The following is a 16,931-nucleotide window of genomic DNA, read 5'->3' as shown; positions in this document are numbered from 1 at the left end:
ATGTTTACATAAGCTAATTAAGCATTTTTATTGCACATTATCTTTTGACTGGATTTTACATGATTTGGACATACTACTGTTGATTGTCATTAGCAGGGGCATAGTAGGGAATTGATAGAAACTCTTAAAAAAATAAAGCTATCATTCCCATGAACAAAAGGAAAGAATTTTGAAAGCAAACAGCAGGCAAAGTGGTTTTATCACGCTCCCAAAATGAAATTCCGCACAGACTATGGGTTTGCAGTGGGCACGTGAAAAAGAATTGCTACCCAATCAGCAATGCCTGATGGTTAATAAATGTCAGATTTCTGGGTCTTTTAAGTACTGGTGAATTTGTTTTTTTTTAAATGTAAATTATAATTTTTCTTTGAATGTCTTCCACAGCTTTAACTAATGTTGAATTTTTCCTTAGTTTGCATGTCTGTCTGGTGAGGAAATCAGAGGTAAACATTAACTATTGTTTCCTTGTGTTTGGGCATGTTTTCACTTACTAAACCTTAATGTAATGGCGTTTTTTAGCTCTGTAATGTTATACTGGATCTTTTAAGGCTGGGCCTAGTAGTGGTTATAGAAAGAAAAATATTATTTTGTTAAATGTTCAGACTGGCATTTTCAAAATAATGTTTTGATCATTGCATTTAAACCTTGTTTATAAAAATATTGAAATAAACTTTATTTTTTGTATGTTATTTTTTTAGTAGTAGTTCCTTATCTTGTAGATAGGTATAGTCTGATACATATTTATATATATTTCAGTTCACTCATTATGAGATGTAAAATCGTACTTGCTTTCGATGTCTTGATGTCAGATTGGTCTGGGTGTGTACCAGGCTGTGTTTGAGTTGGAGTACGTGCAGTCGAACAAGGGCTCCCCAAATCACTGGCCCCCAACCGAGATCCCCGGTTCAGGATCTGGTGGTTCCAACTCGGCCTCTTTGCTTTTTCATGAACAAGAAGATTTACTAGGGATGCCCCCTTCCCCCCAGACCTCACGGGGTTAACTCTTCGAGGCAGAGGACGTCAGGCCTGTCTCTCCCCGGAGAACAGACGCCTTCACTGGTTGTAGGTAAATCACAGAAGCCATAGAAGTAAAAATAAAGAGCACATGTAACTCAGTACACATGATAGACGTGAAACTTCATTGGCATTTCCAACCTCGACACGCAAGTAAATCGTAAGGGGTAAAACGGCACAGAGAGAGAGAAAGAAGACTATTTTCTAAATAAACTGAAATAATTAACAAAACTATTACTCACTTCAAAGTAACGGGTCAGGATATCAAAAAAATATTTAGTTACACAGCTAAAACAATACTCATGTAACAGTGTTTAACAATACTGATTTACACAAGTAATTGAAATAACACAATTTTCTTGCGAATATAGCTCGTGGCGCGATGCACGACAATAAGCTCAAACCCTATTGTGTTGCCCTCTGCCCAAACACTCCCTTACTAGACGCCAGCAAGTCAGGTGTGGCGTCAGGCACAGGCTGGTCCCTACCGCCGCGACCCGCCTATCCCTGCAGCACGGCAGGGGTTCAACCTGAGCCGCACGCCGCCACGTGGAGCCCGCATCCTGATGAGTTCTCTGCACCGTCCGCAACAAACGTTTCGCGAATACGTCGCATTAAAATTAAGCCTTGAAATTTTACTCCCATCGTGCCCAAAGAAGTTTCACTTAAAAAATACTAATAATATCAACAGAGAATGTGGCTGCAGATTAAGTAATATTTGGAATTCTTCATTGCTTAGTTATCTCGAACGGTCACCATCCAAGAATTAGCCACAGACAAGCTTGCTGCACCTACAAAGTAGTTCCATTATGGCCATCCACATCGACCAATCACAGTCCAACTGTGAATTAATTACCTTATATGAATACTGTGCCATGACACCAGGCCTTCAGTTGTTTTTCTACCCCTGAGGATGGATGGCTGCATCAAGGCGTGCCGAAATGTTGGTCATATTGTTTTCGTGAAAGTGAACTCAACCCAGAAATCCAGTAGTCGGTGACTATAGACATAAAGCCTTTATTCTAGATTGCTTAAAGAGTCGAAATTTAATTATATATTGACCTGAAAACATGTATTCGCTTGTTACAGTGATAGTCGGTCAAACTTTCTTGTGTGACGAAATACTGTCAGATTTGAATTGCTAATACCTGTGAGACCAATAATCCGTCAACAGTGGTTCAACTTACGACTGATAGATAATGTCTGTACGTGTTTGTCGCACAGTATTTGTTTTTTTCCCTGTGACGTCATCACGCCAGTCTAGGCGCATGCGCGCGATTGTTACGAATCAAGCTTTTTGTAAAGTTACAAATTGGTGTAGCGTGGAAACGCATTTAGCTAGTGCATTCATTCGGGTGTCATCGTGAAGAACTAGCGGATCACTACCAAGATCTAAAGTGAGAGAATAAAAATATTTGCCGGAATATATAGGTTACAATCCGTATTAATTTGAAAATTGCAAGATGATTAGATATGTTGTCTCATATGACTCGTAGGTATGTTCAGGATTTTAGAAAATGCTCACGTCGGAAGGAATCCAAAAAAGCCTGAATAAGTCCAGTGCCAAGCAAATACAAGTGTTATGGCAGCATCGAAATGTACATGAACTCTCTCATAAATTTGGCGCGTACCTAAACTGTGCTTTTCTCAGTTTTTTTATTATTATTCTTTCTGCAGCAAAAAAAAAAGTGTCTCGAAACCCACCGCCGATAAAAAAAGCTGTGCAAACCTGGGAAACATCTTAATTTCCTGTACTTGGGCTCTGTGTTTGCTACTACACAATGCACGGTGCGCAGTAGCCCAAACGCACTCTGTCTTTGCTCGCTGCGTGGACCGAGCCGTCCAAGAGGCAAGGAGCAGGCCTGTAGCCGGCGGTGTGCTTGCAGGCTGGAAGGAGGCTGACTCGTCTGGCAGCGAGACTGGCAAGCCCGAACCGGACGACGAGGTCAAGTTCGTGGTCGGAGGAGACGGGTGAGTCGCAACCTCCACGCCCTCCTCGCCTCTCGTTGCAACCCAGGGCTGATCTTAGTGACTTCCTTTTTTTGTTGCTAACATGATAGAGATAGTTTTGATGTTAATCGAAAAATAATGACATTTAATTTGCCATGGTGATAGTCCAGTTTCCAATTTGCCTAGTTTACTGCATGAGATGAACATGAGTAATTTTTTTCTTTTAAAAAAATAATGATAGTACTTCATAATTTAGTTCATTCAGCATTCTTCTTAATTTACAGTGCACGGTTCTCGTGAATCTTTTAACGTTTGCTATTGATTGAAAAATATTTATTTTTATGTCTGATTATAAATGCTGATGATTTTAGTTACATGTCAGTGCTTCATGGTGTATTAATTTGCCTTTTTGGTGTTAAATGATGAATGACACGCTTGTTGGTATTGTTCAGTTTTACCCGCGACTTGCAGTGTGATCATGTCCCTGCATGCGACACGACAGCGCGGTTGCAAGAGGGACGCGGGGAGGCAAGGGGGAAGGGCGGACCCGGTAGAATGGTCACGAGGGTGTGTCTGTGTGCGGTGTGCGCAGCTGGGGGGACGAAGAGGCCGGCGGCAGGACGCAGCCCCGAGGCTCCATGGTGCGCTGCATGAGCCAGGACGTCAGCGGCGCGCTCGGCGGCATGGAGGTGAGCTTGTGCCATCCGGTGAGGGGCCCCCCACCGTTCCCGACCGACGAGAGCAGAGGCCGCTCGGACTAGCGGGACAATTGCCGTGACGCAACGGCGTGTAATAAAAAATACCTCTACAAGCATTAAATTATCACTAGTCACACGGAAAATTCGCGGGTTCAATGACGACCTCCAGGACAGACTCTGCTACACTCTGCACACCCGGGCAAATGCCAACTGTTCATTGGCTGCTGACTTGTGAGTCGTGTCTCGACCAGGTGGCCTGTGATTCGACACTTCTACGAGTGAGGGTCTCTAAACGGCCCTCAGTCCTCCAGATTTAACAGTGGACCAACGACAGAAGCAGCACTAGGGTATAATTATTTTGAATTTCAGCACAACACGAAATGAACCCGCGAATTTTCCGGGTCTCTAGTTATCACGTTACGCAGTCTATAAAACTTTTACAAGCACCAAATTAGTAATTACTGAAACTTGTTGATAATTGGATCAAGGCACCAAAAACAATTTAAAAAATACAAGAAAAAACTTTTACTTTTTTTTGTATTTCATTTTACCCTACACAATCTTCGGATTGGCTGAATTGTCTCGTTAGCGGGTAATTTGCTGGATTCTAATAGTTTTGACGTATTAAGAAGAATGCAGAGGGAAATATTTTTCTCAAATCTCAGTGTTTCTTTAAGTCAGTTTTCTAGTTACATAGCAAGTACAGTAAATTTTTGATTAACCGACAGTTCTAGTTATCTATCATCGCTCAGAATATATGTGTATCAACAAAAAATCGGGCAACTTTAAAATTTTCCACTGATTTCTTTTATACATACCCTATTGTATAAAATTTATATTATTTTTTTTAGAAGAAATATAATATTTGTGTGACTTGATGTAATTTTTTGGACATACGCCATTGCTAAGACCTTTTTCTGTTGAAGAAAAACTAAAAAACTAAAAAATGAAAAAAATATGAAATAAATAAATATTAATAAAAAAAATACCAAATTAAGCAAAAAATTGCTGTCTACAAGGATACAAACACCACAAAATATTCCGTAACAGGAATATAGTCGCACCTGTGTTTCCATACCATGTGTGTCTCTGCCTGAGGACGGGAGCAGATAGAAGTTCCCGAAACGTCGTTTGTTTCTGTTTTGGTAAAACTATTGTGTTCGTTTTGTCGTTTTTTTGTTTCTTTTCAACTGTTGTGCTGAATTATTTTGGGTTCAATATTTTTGTGTTGTCATCATTTGTGGGGGTTTTTATCGTTCTATTCTGTTTTGGAAAACTATTGTGTTTGTTTCGTCTTTTCGTTTTGTCGTGTTTTTGTTTTGTTTCAACCGTTCTGCTGAATTTTTTTGGGTTTAATATTTCTGTGTCGTCATCATTTGAGGTTTTTTTTTTTTCGTTCTCTTAGTACATTTTTCTTTGTTTTTTCTTTGTTGACTATATTCCTGTTACGGAATATTTTGTGGTATTTATATCCTTGTAGACAACAGCAATTTTTTGCTTAATTTTGTGTTTTTTTTATTAATATTTATTTATTTCATATTTTTTCATTTTTTAGTTTTTTAGTTTTTCTTCAACAGAAAAATGTCTTAGCAATGGCGTATGTCCAAAAACTTACATCAAGTCATGCACTCCCATTGCACAAATGTTTCAAAAATAACATAATATTTGTGTATTATTTACTTATAAATCTTTATATTTTCATTTTCGTCACAAGCCCACAATGAAATTGCATTGCTACATATATTTTCAAGATTTCTGTTATCCTGATAGCTATACAGTTATCCGTCGCAGCGCTGATTTGGACAGTGGCAGTTAATCAAAGTTTTTCTGTATTTTACACTGTTGCTATTCATAACTGGAACCTCAAAAACTTAAAATAAAAATTAAATTTCACATTTGTAAATGCTATGTTGTATTTTATGCTGTTGCTGTTAATATTTGGAATTTCAAAAACTTAACAAATAAATTAATTTTACATTTGTGGAAGGAACATTTCAGCTAGATTATTTCATTAAAATTGATGCATTCAGAACTTACAGATTAAATAATTATCTTATTGTTAATGCTTGTTAACTTTAGAAAAAAAAAACTTACAAGTTGGGGTGCAAACCACCGTAAAACTACCTTGTCATAAAAACCACAGGTGCACAGTGGCTCCCAGCACAGCGAGATTATGGGGGGGGGGGGGGGAGGGGGGGGGACTACCATGCTTGGATATGAGTAAGTGTCAAGGAATTATCACGTCATCGTCATCACTTGATATAAATATTTGCGTCCTATCGTCATGCTGGGTGTGCTTTGAAGCCTGAGACATGAGCTTGTTTATTTACAGACACAGAATTTTATTTTTTTTTCAGGGGGTTATTAAAAATTAAATAAAATTAGAATCTTCATATTCAAAAAAATATACGTCAACAACGAGGATTTTGGACAGTTAACGTTATCAATCTAAACATAGGGTACTTTACGGTGTCGCTTGTGTCCCAGACATTGTGGCAGCTCACCCTCTGTCAAAAAAATTTATTGCAAATTTATTTCCTAACTTCCAGGAAGGATATCCCAAACCCCCACCCCTTACCCTTCCCAATCCTTACGAAGCTTCCCTCATCCTCCACCCCCCCTCCCTGTGTCCACCTCTGAGCTTGTTTATGACATGTTTATTGTGTGAGGGCCAACTTCAAAACTTATCCTTGAACGTTCTTAGCTTGTGGGCTTGTGAGTTTCTCTGAAATTTCTTCTGGTGCGTTCCCCCCAGTCGGTGCAGATGAAGGTGTGTCAGTCGGAGGTGTCCCTGGACTCCCAGCGGCCGCCGCTGGCGAGGTCGCAGGCGGCCAAGAAGGTGTCCCGGGACCAGCGGGACAGCCAGCCCCCGGCCGTGGACGACGAGACCTACTCCACCGACTCCAACTCCACGACGGACGACGACCTCCGGCGCAGGAAGCGCAAGCTCTTCGCGTCCTTCCCCCGCAAGCACCGGCCCAAGATGTCGTGATGGGGCCCCGTCGCGTCCGCGCCTCCGGGCGGAAGACGCAGTCTCGCGCGCCTCCGGGGGGGGGAGTCCAGGAGCCTGCTTGTGCCTGAAGTTGCAGGGGTTTCGATATTCAACTTCGTCGCGTGAATGTCTTTTCAAAAGAATTTGAAGTTATTAATTTTGTCTACACACTTTTCATTTTAGCGCACAATTTTGTTATTCCAGTTAGTAATTTTTATTGTTTTTTGTGAACCTTTGAAAATAATTAAACTTATTATTATAAATTCTATGCTGAACTATTAATAATTAGAATCTCACTAGTTTATAGATAGTACTTTTACTGTATTTTTGTAGAACTTAAGCTTGTATTCGACCAATGAATTTTTTTATCCTGTGTAAGACAGGATGATTCGGAGTACTTATAAAAAAAACTGGTACACTTGTAAATTTGAGAGGTTTTGAAATTAGACTAGAAAGCTTCCAGTCGAAACCGGCGTTTTGTAATGCTGATTTCTCCATCGTGCTTAACTCTGCCAACTACATAGTTTCAGAGTTTGGAATACCTCTGTGATTGACGGGGCTGTTGGATTTCATCGTGCTTGAGTGACATAAGTCGTCGGAATTGGGAAGCGAGTTCGTCTAGAGCGATCCAGCCGTAAGTGCGCCGGTGTGCTGGTCCGTGCAGTGTTTGCTGGATGGGCGTCGCGTGATGGTTGTGTGATAAGTGTGGGGCATCAGGCTGGCTATGGTGCCTGTCCGTGTACACGTCCTCATGGGAAACAGTGTTGCCACGTCGACTGCCAAAGTTCATTCTTCTCTCTCTCTGAGAGACACAAATTGGAGTATTTCATCGCTTACAGGGTGTGCCACATAGTGCAGTGTGAGCTGGCCATATTTGACTACCGACATCTAATCATGAGGCTTTCAAAAATTTGGCAGGCGAAGATTGTATGTATAATTTTATTCACTTCGTCCTTTATAAGTAGAGAAAATGTGCCTGATTGTGGCGTTTTTGTGGTTGATTGTATTTACAAGCTAGGACATTTGGCAAAGAGAACTGTTTCAAATATAAGGAGCGTCACCCCAGAATGGCCCTTGGAACGTCGCATAGCAGGGTAATGGTCACACGCCAGTCACGTGTGTGTGTTTGGGATGTTTGCGGAAAACGTACACCGTGGAGAGCATGCAGTCAGTACCGAGCGATCTTGAACATTTTCATGCATGTTCGAACGTCCTCACCAACATGCGTCGCCAAAAATACAGTAGCTATCTTTTCCAACTTTAGGGCCGCCTGGGCCTAGATTAATTTGTGTGCCCCTTACTTATATGTACACATATTATTCACAGAGGAATTCTGATGTTATCAATGAAATTGAAAAGTAAGCTAATGACTTTAACAGATAACCAGTGGAGTCCTGACAATTTGCTAACGTAAAGTTTGTGTGCTACACATACGGCTGTGTATCTGCAACCTCGTAAGTCTGCCCGATGCGTGTTGTTCACCAGTCGCTCATTGGAGTGTTCCTTGGGTTACCTGCGACATACCAGCAACTTTAGTGCTAACTTAAGAAACACTATGAAATACAGTTCATTGCAAGTAAAAAATGTGATGGCTTTTCAGAATATCTTATAAAGTAAAACCACGCTGTTACGACCTGTCACGGTTCCCGAGAATAGGGTCGTAATAAACATTTTAGACCGATGTTATCTTTAAAAGATTTGTGCAATGGGAGTGCATGACTTGATGTAAGTTTTTGGACATACGCCATTGCTAAAAAAAGCTGAAAAAAGTTCTTAGCAATGGCGTATGTCCAAAAACTTACATCAAGTCATTTTAGACCGACTAACAGATCTTTACAACCCCGCCAACTAGGTGTTGTGTTACCTTTGTTACTCAGAAATTACTACTTGAAAAGCAATAAACTATGGATCATTTCACACCTTTAAAATACTAAAACATACCAAATCAACTTTATACTCGTAGTTTGACTAAGAATTTATACATCAATAAGTTTTTCCGCTCTCTCTTTGTTAATATTCTATTTTAAATGTAATGTGTTTTGTCAAACATGATTTTTTTTGCAATTGTAAAAAAGGAATTTAAAATTGCAACTAATTGATGATATACAATAGTCTTAACTCGCCTCAAGAGCTGTGTGTTGGAGGGGTTAGCCAATGTTAATTGTCGTTATTCCCATTATAATTCTTCCACGCAAGCAGAAATGTCGCCTTTAATTGTTTACTCTATGCACTGGACGTAAAAGGCGAATGTCTTCATTGTATTGAAAAAGTTGTTAAACTTTTAGACCTGACTGTAATGTCCATGTACTTTACATATTTGTTGAGAGTTTTACGAGTATCTGTGATGTGTACAGACATACTGTGTGTTCCATTCCGAGTGTGAATCCATAATGGTGTTATAGTTTTTCCTCCTGTACTTTAATATGTATTAATTTTTTTATTACATATAATAAATAATTTGATGCCTTAAATCAATAGTCTTCCATGATTTTGATTGCATGATGGTTTCAAGATAATAGATAATAGGTTTTTGAGTGTGGAAGATGTTTCTGAAACATTTTATGTTATGAATAATTTGTATTAGAAGCCTTATATGTATACATACACATATATTTATTTTTGTTTTCTGTAGTAAATATTGTTTTGTAGGAACAATGTTGTATTACTTGTTTGTTGTTTGGACAAGATGGATAGTGTTTAAATTATATGTGAATATTTTATCTGTAGAGTAATTAGATGGTGATTTTTGGATATACTTTATCAATGAGTAGTTAGATTTTTCTTTTGTGTTTTGCAAATTTTGTCTCCAAAAATATTATTTTATATGTGGGCAATTTGTTGTTCCATTATCCACATTGACTCCATAAACTTGAATGTTTTGACTAACATTTTTTTTTAATTAATGGTAAAGAAAATTATTTAGGCCTAATTGTATTATTAATTGTATGAATTCCATTCGTTCAACCTGTCTGCAAAACTCAAATTGTAAATATTTTAATTTTAAGTATGAATGAAATATTTTCAGTTTTGATTGAATGTAATTATGTGAATGATTTATCTTAAATATGCTGCAAATGATTTGAGTTGGACGTTTTGCAGTCTGTAATTGCACAAAAACTGCGTTGACCAGTGTTTGTACATATTGATGTGGGTGTAAATAGACTGTTATGAAGTGTTGAAATGATGGGCCATTTAAATTAACAAATGTCTCTGTAAGGACTCGTGTGCACCTACGTCAGTGTGTGTGCACATGAATACCAAAACTTTATTCTGTTGGGGAAAGTACTTTTTTTAAAAAATTCAATCAGGCTCTTAGATCTTAAAATTGGAGGTTGTAAAATTCACAGTCCAAAGATACATATCTTCCATGACTGTTAACCTGAGGTTAGTGATTGCACATATGAATTAAGTTGAAATTTTAAAATTGTTTTAGATAATTGAGAGAAATTCTTACTTTTTTTTTTTTTTAAAAAAAGTAAGAATTGGCATAATTTAGTGTTGGACTGATTGTAATTTAATGACATGTGTCATGATACTAGTACTTAGTACATTACCGACAGTTTATGCAACCTTGCCTTTGTGGATCTGGGTTATTTTTTGTTATTTCTTTTACTATGCCCAAGTGCAATTTGTATTTTTAGTCTTATTTTGGGTATTGTTTGCTCTTACTGGTTTTTGCAAATAGACCAAATGACATTTATTCCTGTGACTACGGTGCTGTAGAAATTCTGAAAAGAATCGAGTGACTAGGTGCAATGTTTCTCTAAACAACGAATATTTATAACAATACGTGCACTGTTTGTAATGATTTTAGTGTATTAAGCCACAATTTATGCCACAGTTAACATTTTTGGCATTTGCAAAAACCTTTGTGAATCTGCTCATTAAATTAATCCAATGGACTTTTACACTGTATTTTTCACAGTGAGTTGTATGATTTGTTCAAAAACATTTGCAGTTAGTTAATGTTGAGTTTGTGTGCATGTAAAAGAGTTGTTGATATGCCAGTTATTGCTTCTTTCAATACAAATGTATATGTCAAAATTATATTTTTAAAAAAATAGGTCAGTGACTGCCTAATATGTGCAACTATTAAGAAACTTTGTTTTAGAGTTCAGAGTGAAGTATTATATAAATTAACCAAACATTAATACATGTGTAATATAATGCGTTGGTTGGTTCCGGTAGAAATTGTATCTCAGAAGTGTGGATGTCAATATAGATAAACAGAACGTCTTTTAAGAGCCGGTGTGTGTGGCACAACGCGTAGTTCTAACATATGCTCCGTAAGTTAAATTACTGCAAATGGCTGCGTCCTATTTCGTGGATAAGTTGTTTTCATACACTTTCTCGTGTGCCTTCTGATAATTTTTTGAAGTAGCAGTAAATAAGAGATGTTGTAAATTCGCCGCATGTTTCTTGTCAATGAACTACCAGTTTCAGCATATTTGTAGAAATGAGGTAGACTCTTTTGTGGAAGAAAGTTGGCTTTTTTTTTTTTTTTTTAATATTTATCGCCACGCCAATTTTCGGGAAGATTAACTGGAAGTTATGCCTTTTGTAACATCATTATTGCTTGGGTGGCAAAGAGAGAAATGGAGATGTGTTTATTTTTGTATTATATTTGTCGAGACCAAATTATGTATTATCGTGCGTGATGCAAGGGATGAGATACGCTCTACTTCCACACTTGGTCCGGGCGCAGAACAACATTCCCCCTCCGAGCGTCCCTGTCGTCATGACTGGCTACATTTAAGTTGTACAGTTGGTGATGTTTCTGTGAGTTTGGCCCTGTGACCTGCACACTTTTGCTGCTTGCTTTCTTTCTTGTTGTGTAATCTCTCTTCTCGATCACAATATATATATATATATTTTTTTGTGATATGGCTGTGTTAATATAAAAATAAAATGAGGAGACATGATGTTGCAAAGATGTACTTAGTTCGACCCTACCGTGGTGCGTGTTCAACCTGCGTGTTGTGTTTCAGAAGGTATACACCTACATATATTACGTAAAAATTAAAATTTGAATTTTATGTGATTATTGTATTTTAGTATACAGTGAGGTTTTGTAAAACATTTTTTTTTTTCACTTAGTACTTTAATAAAATTATAAAATTGCAAATTTTTTTTTCTCTTCAATAATTTATGTTGCATAAAATTTTAGTTGAATTAATGACAGTAGCTGAAAGAAAGGCCCATTGTGCAAAATGAGAGGTTGAAATTGATGTAGCAATAGTTTGTTCCAAGCTATGCTGGCTATCACAATTTATGATTCTTTGTTGTTGTTGCTTTTAAAATGAAATGCATAAAACTCGTCAATTTTTTTTTATAGAGAAACTTGTGATTAAATAAGGATTGAGTTCATCGTAATCTACGGTGTCTTATATTCGAGTAAATACCACATTTCTATGTTCAGAGTACAATTATTTCTTAAAACTTCACTAATTAAAGATTGACTTTGTATTGTATTCTGATTTTTGTGTTGAGTCACAAAAATACTTACAGTAACTAAGTAGCAAGCCTGTACATGATGTGCATCGTTTCTGTTTAAAAGGAATTCTGGTCCAACAAATTAATTCTCAAAGAATAAGTTTATTTCTTGTAGCACTTTTGTCCTATTGGCCTCTCTTCCGGCCACTGTCGAAGTTCAGTCCGATGTGTGAAATGAACACGAACAATGTATATTTTGTTATGTAAATATGTATGTAATTATTGTTCGATCTGTAAAACAGACTCCTTACTAACAAAGATGTGAAATAGTATTTTGATTACTGGTATCGTTCTTTTAAGTATGTAAGTTATAAAATTCATTAAAAAAATATATTTGAATGTTGTTTTAGCTTATTTCATTTTTCTTTCAAGGGTTAAAAATTCCCACTTAGTATTGTATTATCTGTAATTGAATGAGTTTCTGCTGTTCATGAATTATTGAGTGGTTTGATAATGATAACCATCACATGATCACTAAGTAAAGCTTAGACTACATTCGCAATAGCACACAAATAGTAATTAGCACAGCCGCACTTGAATATTGCAGAAGTCAAAGCTTATGCACGTAACATGGCGGATAGAAGCATTCCAACTGTTTCTTTCTTTCATTGTGTCAAACATTTCCATAATAAAAAGTTTTAATTTTGTCAGATGTTGTTATATAAACATTTGTTTACCTAGATACATGTATTTAATTTGAATTTTTCTTTTATAACTGCTACAAAACTTTGACTTGCATATAAATATGTACCATATGAAAATTAGTTAAACTTTTTATCTTTGAAATGCACGTATCAAAACGTTCATTAGTGTATGCTGATTGGCCGCGAACAGATATCGGTGCACAGCACAGAAAATACTGTATTTACCAGAATATAATGCTATGATTTTTTTTTTTTCCAAAAATGTGGAAACTAAAAGTAAGGGTCGCATTATGTTCACAAACTTGTATCTTGCTGCTGTTGGGATCAACTTAGTTAAAAAAAAATTACGTATAAGCTCTGTCTCTTTTAAAGTGTAACTTATGCCACTTAAGAACGTTGTTAATTACAGCCTCCTGAACCTCCACTTAGCTGAAAAACTTAACGCTCTGCCCGTAAACTGCGTCACTTACGCCACTTTGGTCCCGGGGCTTCCTGAACCTCTGCAGGGGCGTGACAGATGAGAGATGCAGGATGAGGGAGAGAGTGCAGTGGAGGTCTTTCTGGTTTTCTTCACTGTGGCTGCTGGTGAAAGCTCCCCTTCCCCCTCCGCTACCCTCCCAGGGGACCTCCGTACGTCACCACAATCTTCGCTTTATGAACAACCACTGCTTATGAACTCGTCATAAACAGGGTGTCCACAGTTAGTACTTTCGTACAAGTTTTTTAGTGGTCTATTACATTTACGCTCAGATATAGTACTTTATTTTTATTTTTATATAATAATATTACAGTAACTCCAATATGTTTTATTGTTAAGTGTAATTATTTTTAAAAACTATGGAATGTAAGTGTGTGGTGTGATATTTAAGTTAGAGCATTGCAATTTCATTATAACTTCCTAAATTGTTAAAACCATAACAAATTATAATTTAGTACTTTTTTTTTTCATATCTAGTACTTTTTTCTCGCCTAAGTTGGTACGAAATATTTTTTCCTTGTGGACACCCTGTTGACACAGAATTTTTTTTTTTCTAACTGGAGCTCTGGTGTTTCAAAAGAGACCAATGTAAATCATTGTACTGACTGAAGAAGCACCAGAAAGGGTCTAGTAAATTTTAAATAAATGTAATAATGTATGTAGCTTTGCTTGTCACCGGCATAATAATCGCGTAACGCTGTGAGATAGGTAGCGCCTGCCCACAGAATGCCAGCGTGTGGCGGAGAAGTCGCCCACCAGGAGTCAGGCCGGTACTTTGCAGGTAGCAAGCACACTTGCTGGTTTTCACACAGTTAACACTCGTAATTTTTTTTATATCTATTAAGAAGTACTTTCCGTGCAGTCACTTCACAGTCGCATGCACCAGCCGCCATGCCTCGGCAAACTTTGCCTGGTCGAGATATACTCTTCTCTCGTTATCCCTGCCCTTCAGTTTGGCGGAGTAACCATCTCACCTCCGTGTCTGTGTACGATTACAATGTTAATTGTGAGCCAGTGGCGGATCCAAGGGGAGGGGCACCAGGGGCAAGTGCCCCCCCCCCCCCCTCCCTCGAAATCCAGTTGTCTGCTACATTAATATCGCCGACAAAAATGATTGTTTCTGAAACCAATAAAATATTTTAATATAATTAATGAATTTCTTGTAGAATCATAAAATCTGGTGGTTGGATGCGCAGTGTGAGTAGATTAAATACAAATTTAGTAATTTTAAGACATTTTTTTCTCTGGCTATTCTGAAATCCTAGAGTGGCCCCTCCGAGGTGAACCTCTGGATCCGCCACTGTTGTGAGCTGATATCGGAGAGTTATGTTGGATGAGCTGCCTTCTTCTTCGAGTAGACCTCACCCTGGCTACATGCAGCCCGGTCAGCTTGCTTGGAGCGTAGATGGAGGCAGCTCGGAATCACTCTGCACTTTCAGACCTGAGTGTTTCCTGAAATAGGTTACTGAAAACTGGAACTTAACTTTGCAGATAAAGAGAGGTATGTATAAAAAATGTGGTCCATAATCCACCCATTGAAAATCTTTACTATGCTTCTGTTTTCAAATTATTGGGTGGTACGTATTTCTTGCTAAGGTTTTTTTTTTTTTGGGGTTCAAGTCCCATGTATTTTTCTCAGTTTGGAAACTTCATGTTGAATCTGTGACACAAAGATTTTCAGTTAGTAAAATATTTGATGAATTGAGTACACGTTAGTTGTTTGTTGTGAATCTAGTATAAAACTTGTCTTATCCTGAAAGTCAACCTCCAGTATACAATTTTTAATTCATTAATTTGTTTCTCCTGCATGTTGATTTTTTTGCTAATAATAATACTTTTATGGAAAATGTTTTAAAAATTATTGTATACACCTTGTTTGGATGCTTTACCTAGCTGTGTAAATCCAGAATATGAACTTTCACTTGGTGTTCACAAATGCAGTTATTTGGAAATAAAATTAAATATAATATTTGTATGACTGTTTTCAAATATTAGATAACATAGGTACGTATATCATACATCTGACAGAAACATTTGCTGCAAATTACAAATAGCAACACTTGTATAGTGGAACATCCGTAGAAGAAATTTAGATAAATAATGGTTTCATAAGAGATATTTGGCGAAGGCCCTCATCTCCTTGCAGATATCTTGTATATGAGGCAGGCACAAATTCAAGGGGAGGGAGGGTGTTTCTGAAGACAACAGAACTTCTTGAGGTGCCTCTGTGCTTATTAATTGAATTTGCGCCAATCAGTGGCGTAGCCAGGATTTGTGTATGGGGGGGTGTCAAGAAGCATGGCCCCCCGTATTAAAGCGGGGGGTCCGGGGGTCCTCCCCCGGGAAAATTTGGATTTTAAGGTGTAAAATAGTGCTATTTTAGCAGTTTTCGGTTCTTAAATTTAAATATTGTAATAGTAAAAAATTTATTAATTAATATGAAATTTGTTTGAGTGATGAATAAGAAATTAATTAAAGATTTGGGGCTAATGGGGGGGGGGGGGGGTTTGATCCCCTAAACCCCCCCCCCTCCCCCTGGCTACGCCCCTGGCGCCAATAGGGTGTGGTTGAACGTACGACTCTTGCAACATGACGGTGCAAAACAAAACAAAAAATCAGTGTGTGATTTCTTGATTGGGGTGGATCTAGGGTAAAGCAAGCACCTGGCCCTGGGCGGTGGAAGGGGGGATGCCGGATGGGCCGACAAATTTTCTTAGACATTTTAATTGAAAACATGATTTTTAATAATGAGTAAAATAAAAATATAGTAGATATTGTATAGTTTTTTTCTACATAACTTTAATTTCATCCATTTTGCAGACTGTTACTCAGTTTGTAGTGAGTTTGTGTGGCATGCCTGCGTAGAAGCTGTGGAGGATAAAGCTATCTTTGAGAGGGCAGAGAGCAGGCTAGATGTAGTATAGTGGTAGGTTATTCAGAGTTTGGATGTCAATTCTACACAAATGTGTGTCTGGTACATTTATTGCTGTTAGTGGCAGGGAGGGGACACTAAACACAGTTGATGCCCCGGGCGAAGGAAACCCAGTTCTGTCCCTGTTCTTTGAGAGTAGCTGTATATCTGAAAGTTAGCTTGCACAAGGAAATATCTTTATGTCCTGATAAGCCAGTTCTCTCATGTTTATTTGAAGTGAGATAGTACAAAAATATTTAAGCTGCTAAAAATATATAGAAAGCTACAATTATTTTTTAATTATGTTTTTATAACTAATATAATCTGTGTAAGGAAATTGCCCCATTCCCCACTACTTTATTTTGTTTAATTAATTAAGTTATACATAAAGTTGGTGGTAGATTTGTGATATCTTTTGACTGATGTATTTTAAAAAGAAAACTGTTTGTTCTTCATAAAATTTGCATGACTACCTACTTATGCGTCCATTGATGACCTTTTATCAAACTGAAATATTTTAAAAAGAAATTTATATTGCCTATTTAAAATGGTAAATTAAAATTAATTTCTAGAAGACGGTGTAAAATTATTTTTCTCTGTTTTTTAAGTAATGTTCTTCTTAGAATACTTTATTAATTTTTTTAAACAAAAGGGGGGGGGGGGGGGTATTAAATTGTATAACGTAATTGTCATAGAACAATTATGATTAGACTGATTACCATAATGTGCGTAGAACAAAGGACATGTAGTT

At 37.4% G+C, this 16,931-nt stretch overlaps 1 protein-coding gene across 1 annotated transcript in view; it reads left to right on the top strand.

Moving 5' to 3' along the window:
- LOC134536970 (stromal interaction molecule homolog) overlaps positions 1–12,486 on the top strand; it is a 52,021-nt gene extending 39,535 nt beyond the window's left edge. Inside the window, exons 12-14 of the mRNA XM_063377085.1 lie at positions 2,901–2,985; positions 3,557–3,653; positions 6,418–12,486. Of these exons, the coding sequence (XP_063233155.1) occupies positions 2,901–2,985; positions 3,557–3,653; positions 6,418–6,654 (419 nt within the window). The 3' untranslated portion in view covers positions 6,655–12,486. The remainder of the gene's footprint in view (positions 1–2,900; positions 2,986–3,556; positions 3,654–6,417) is intronic.
- The last annotated feature ends 4,445 nt before the right edge of the window (positions 12,487–16,931 follow it).

The sequence above is a fragment of the Bacillus rossius genome, chromosome 11 (genome assembly GCF_032445375.1).
Source record: "Bacillus rossius redtenbacheri isolate Brsri chromosome 11, Brsri_v3, whole genome shotgun sequence".
Classification (NCBI taxonomy): domain Eukaryota; kingdom Metazoa; phylum Arthropoda; class Insecta; order Phasmatodea; family Bacillidae; genus Bacillus; species Bacillus rossius.
The sequence above is the reverse complement of the archived record's forward strand: the minus strand, read 5'-3'. Positions and strand labels throughout refer to the sequence as shown.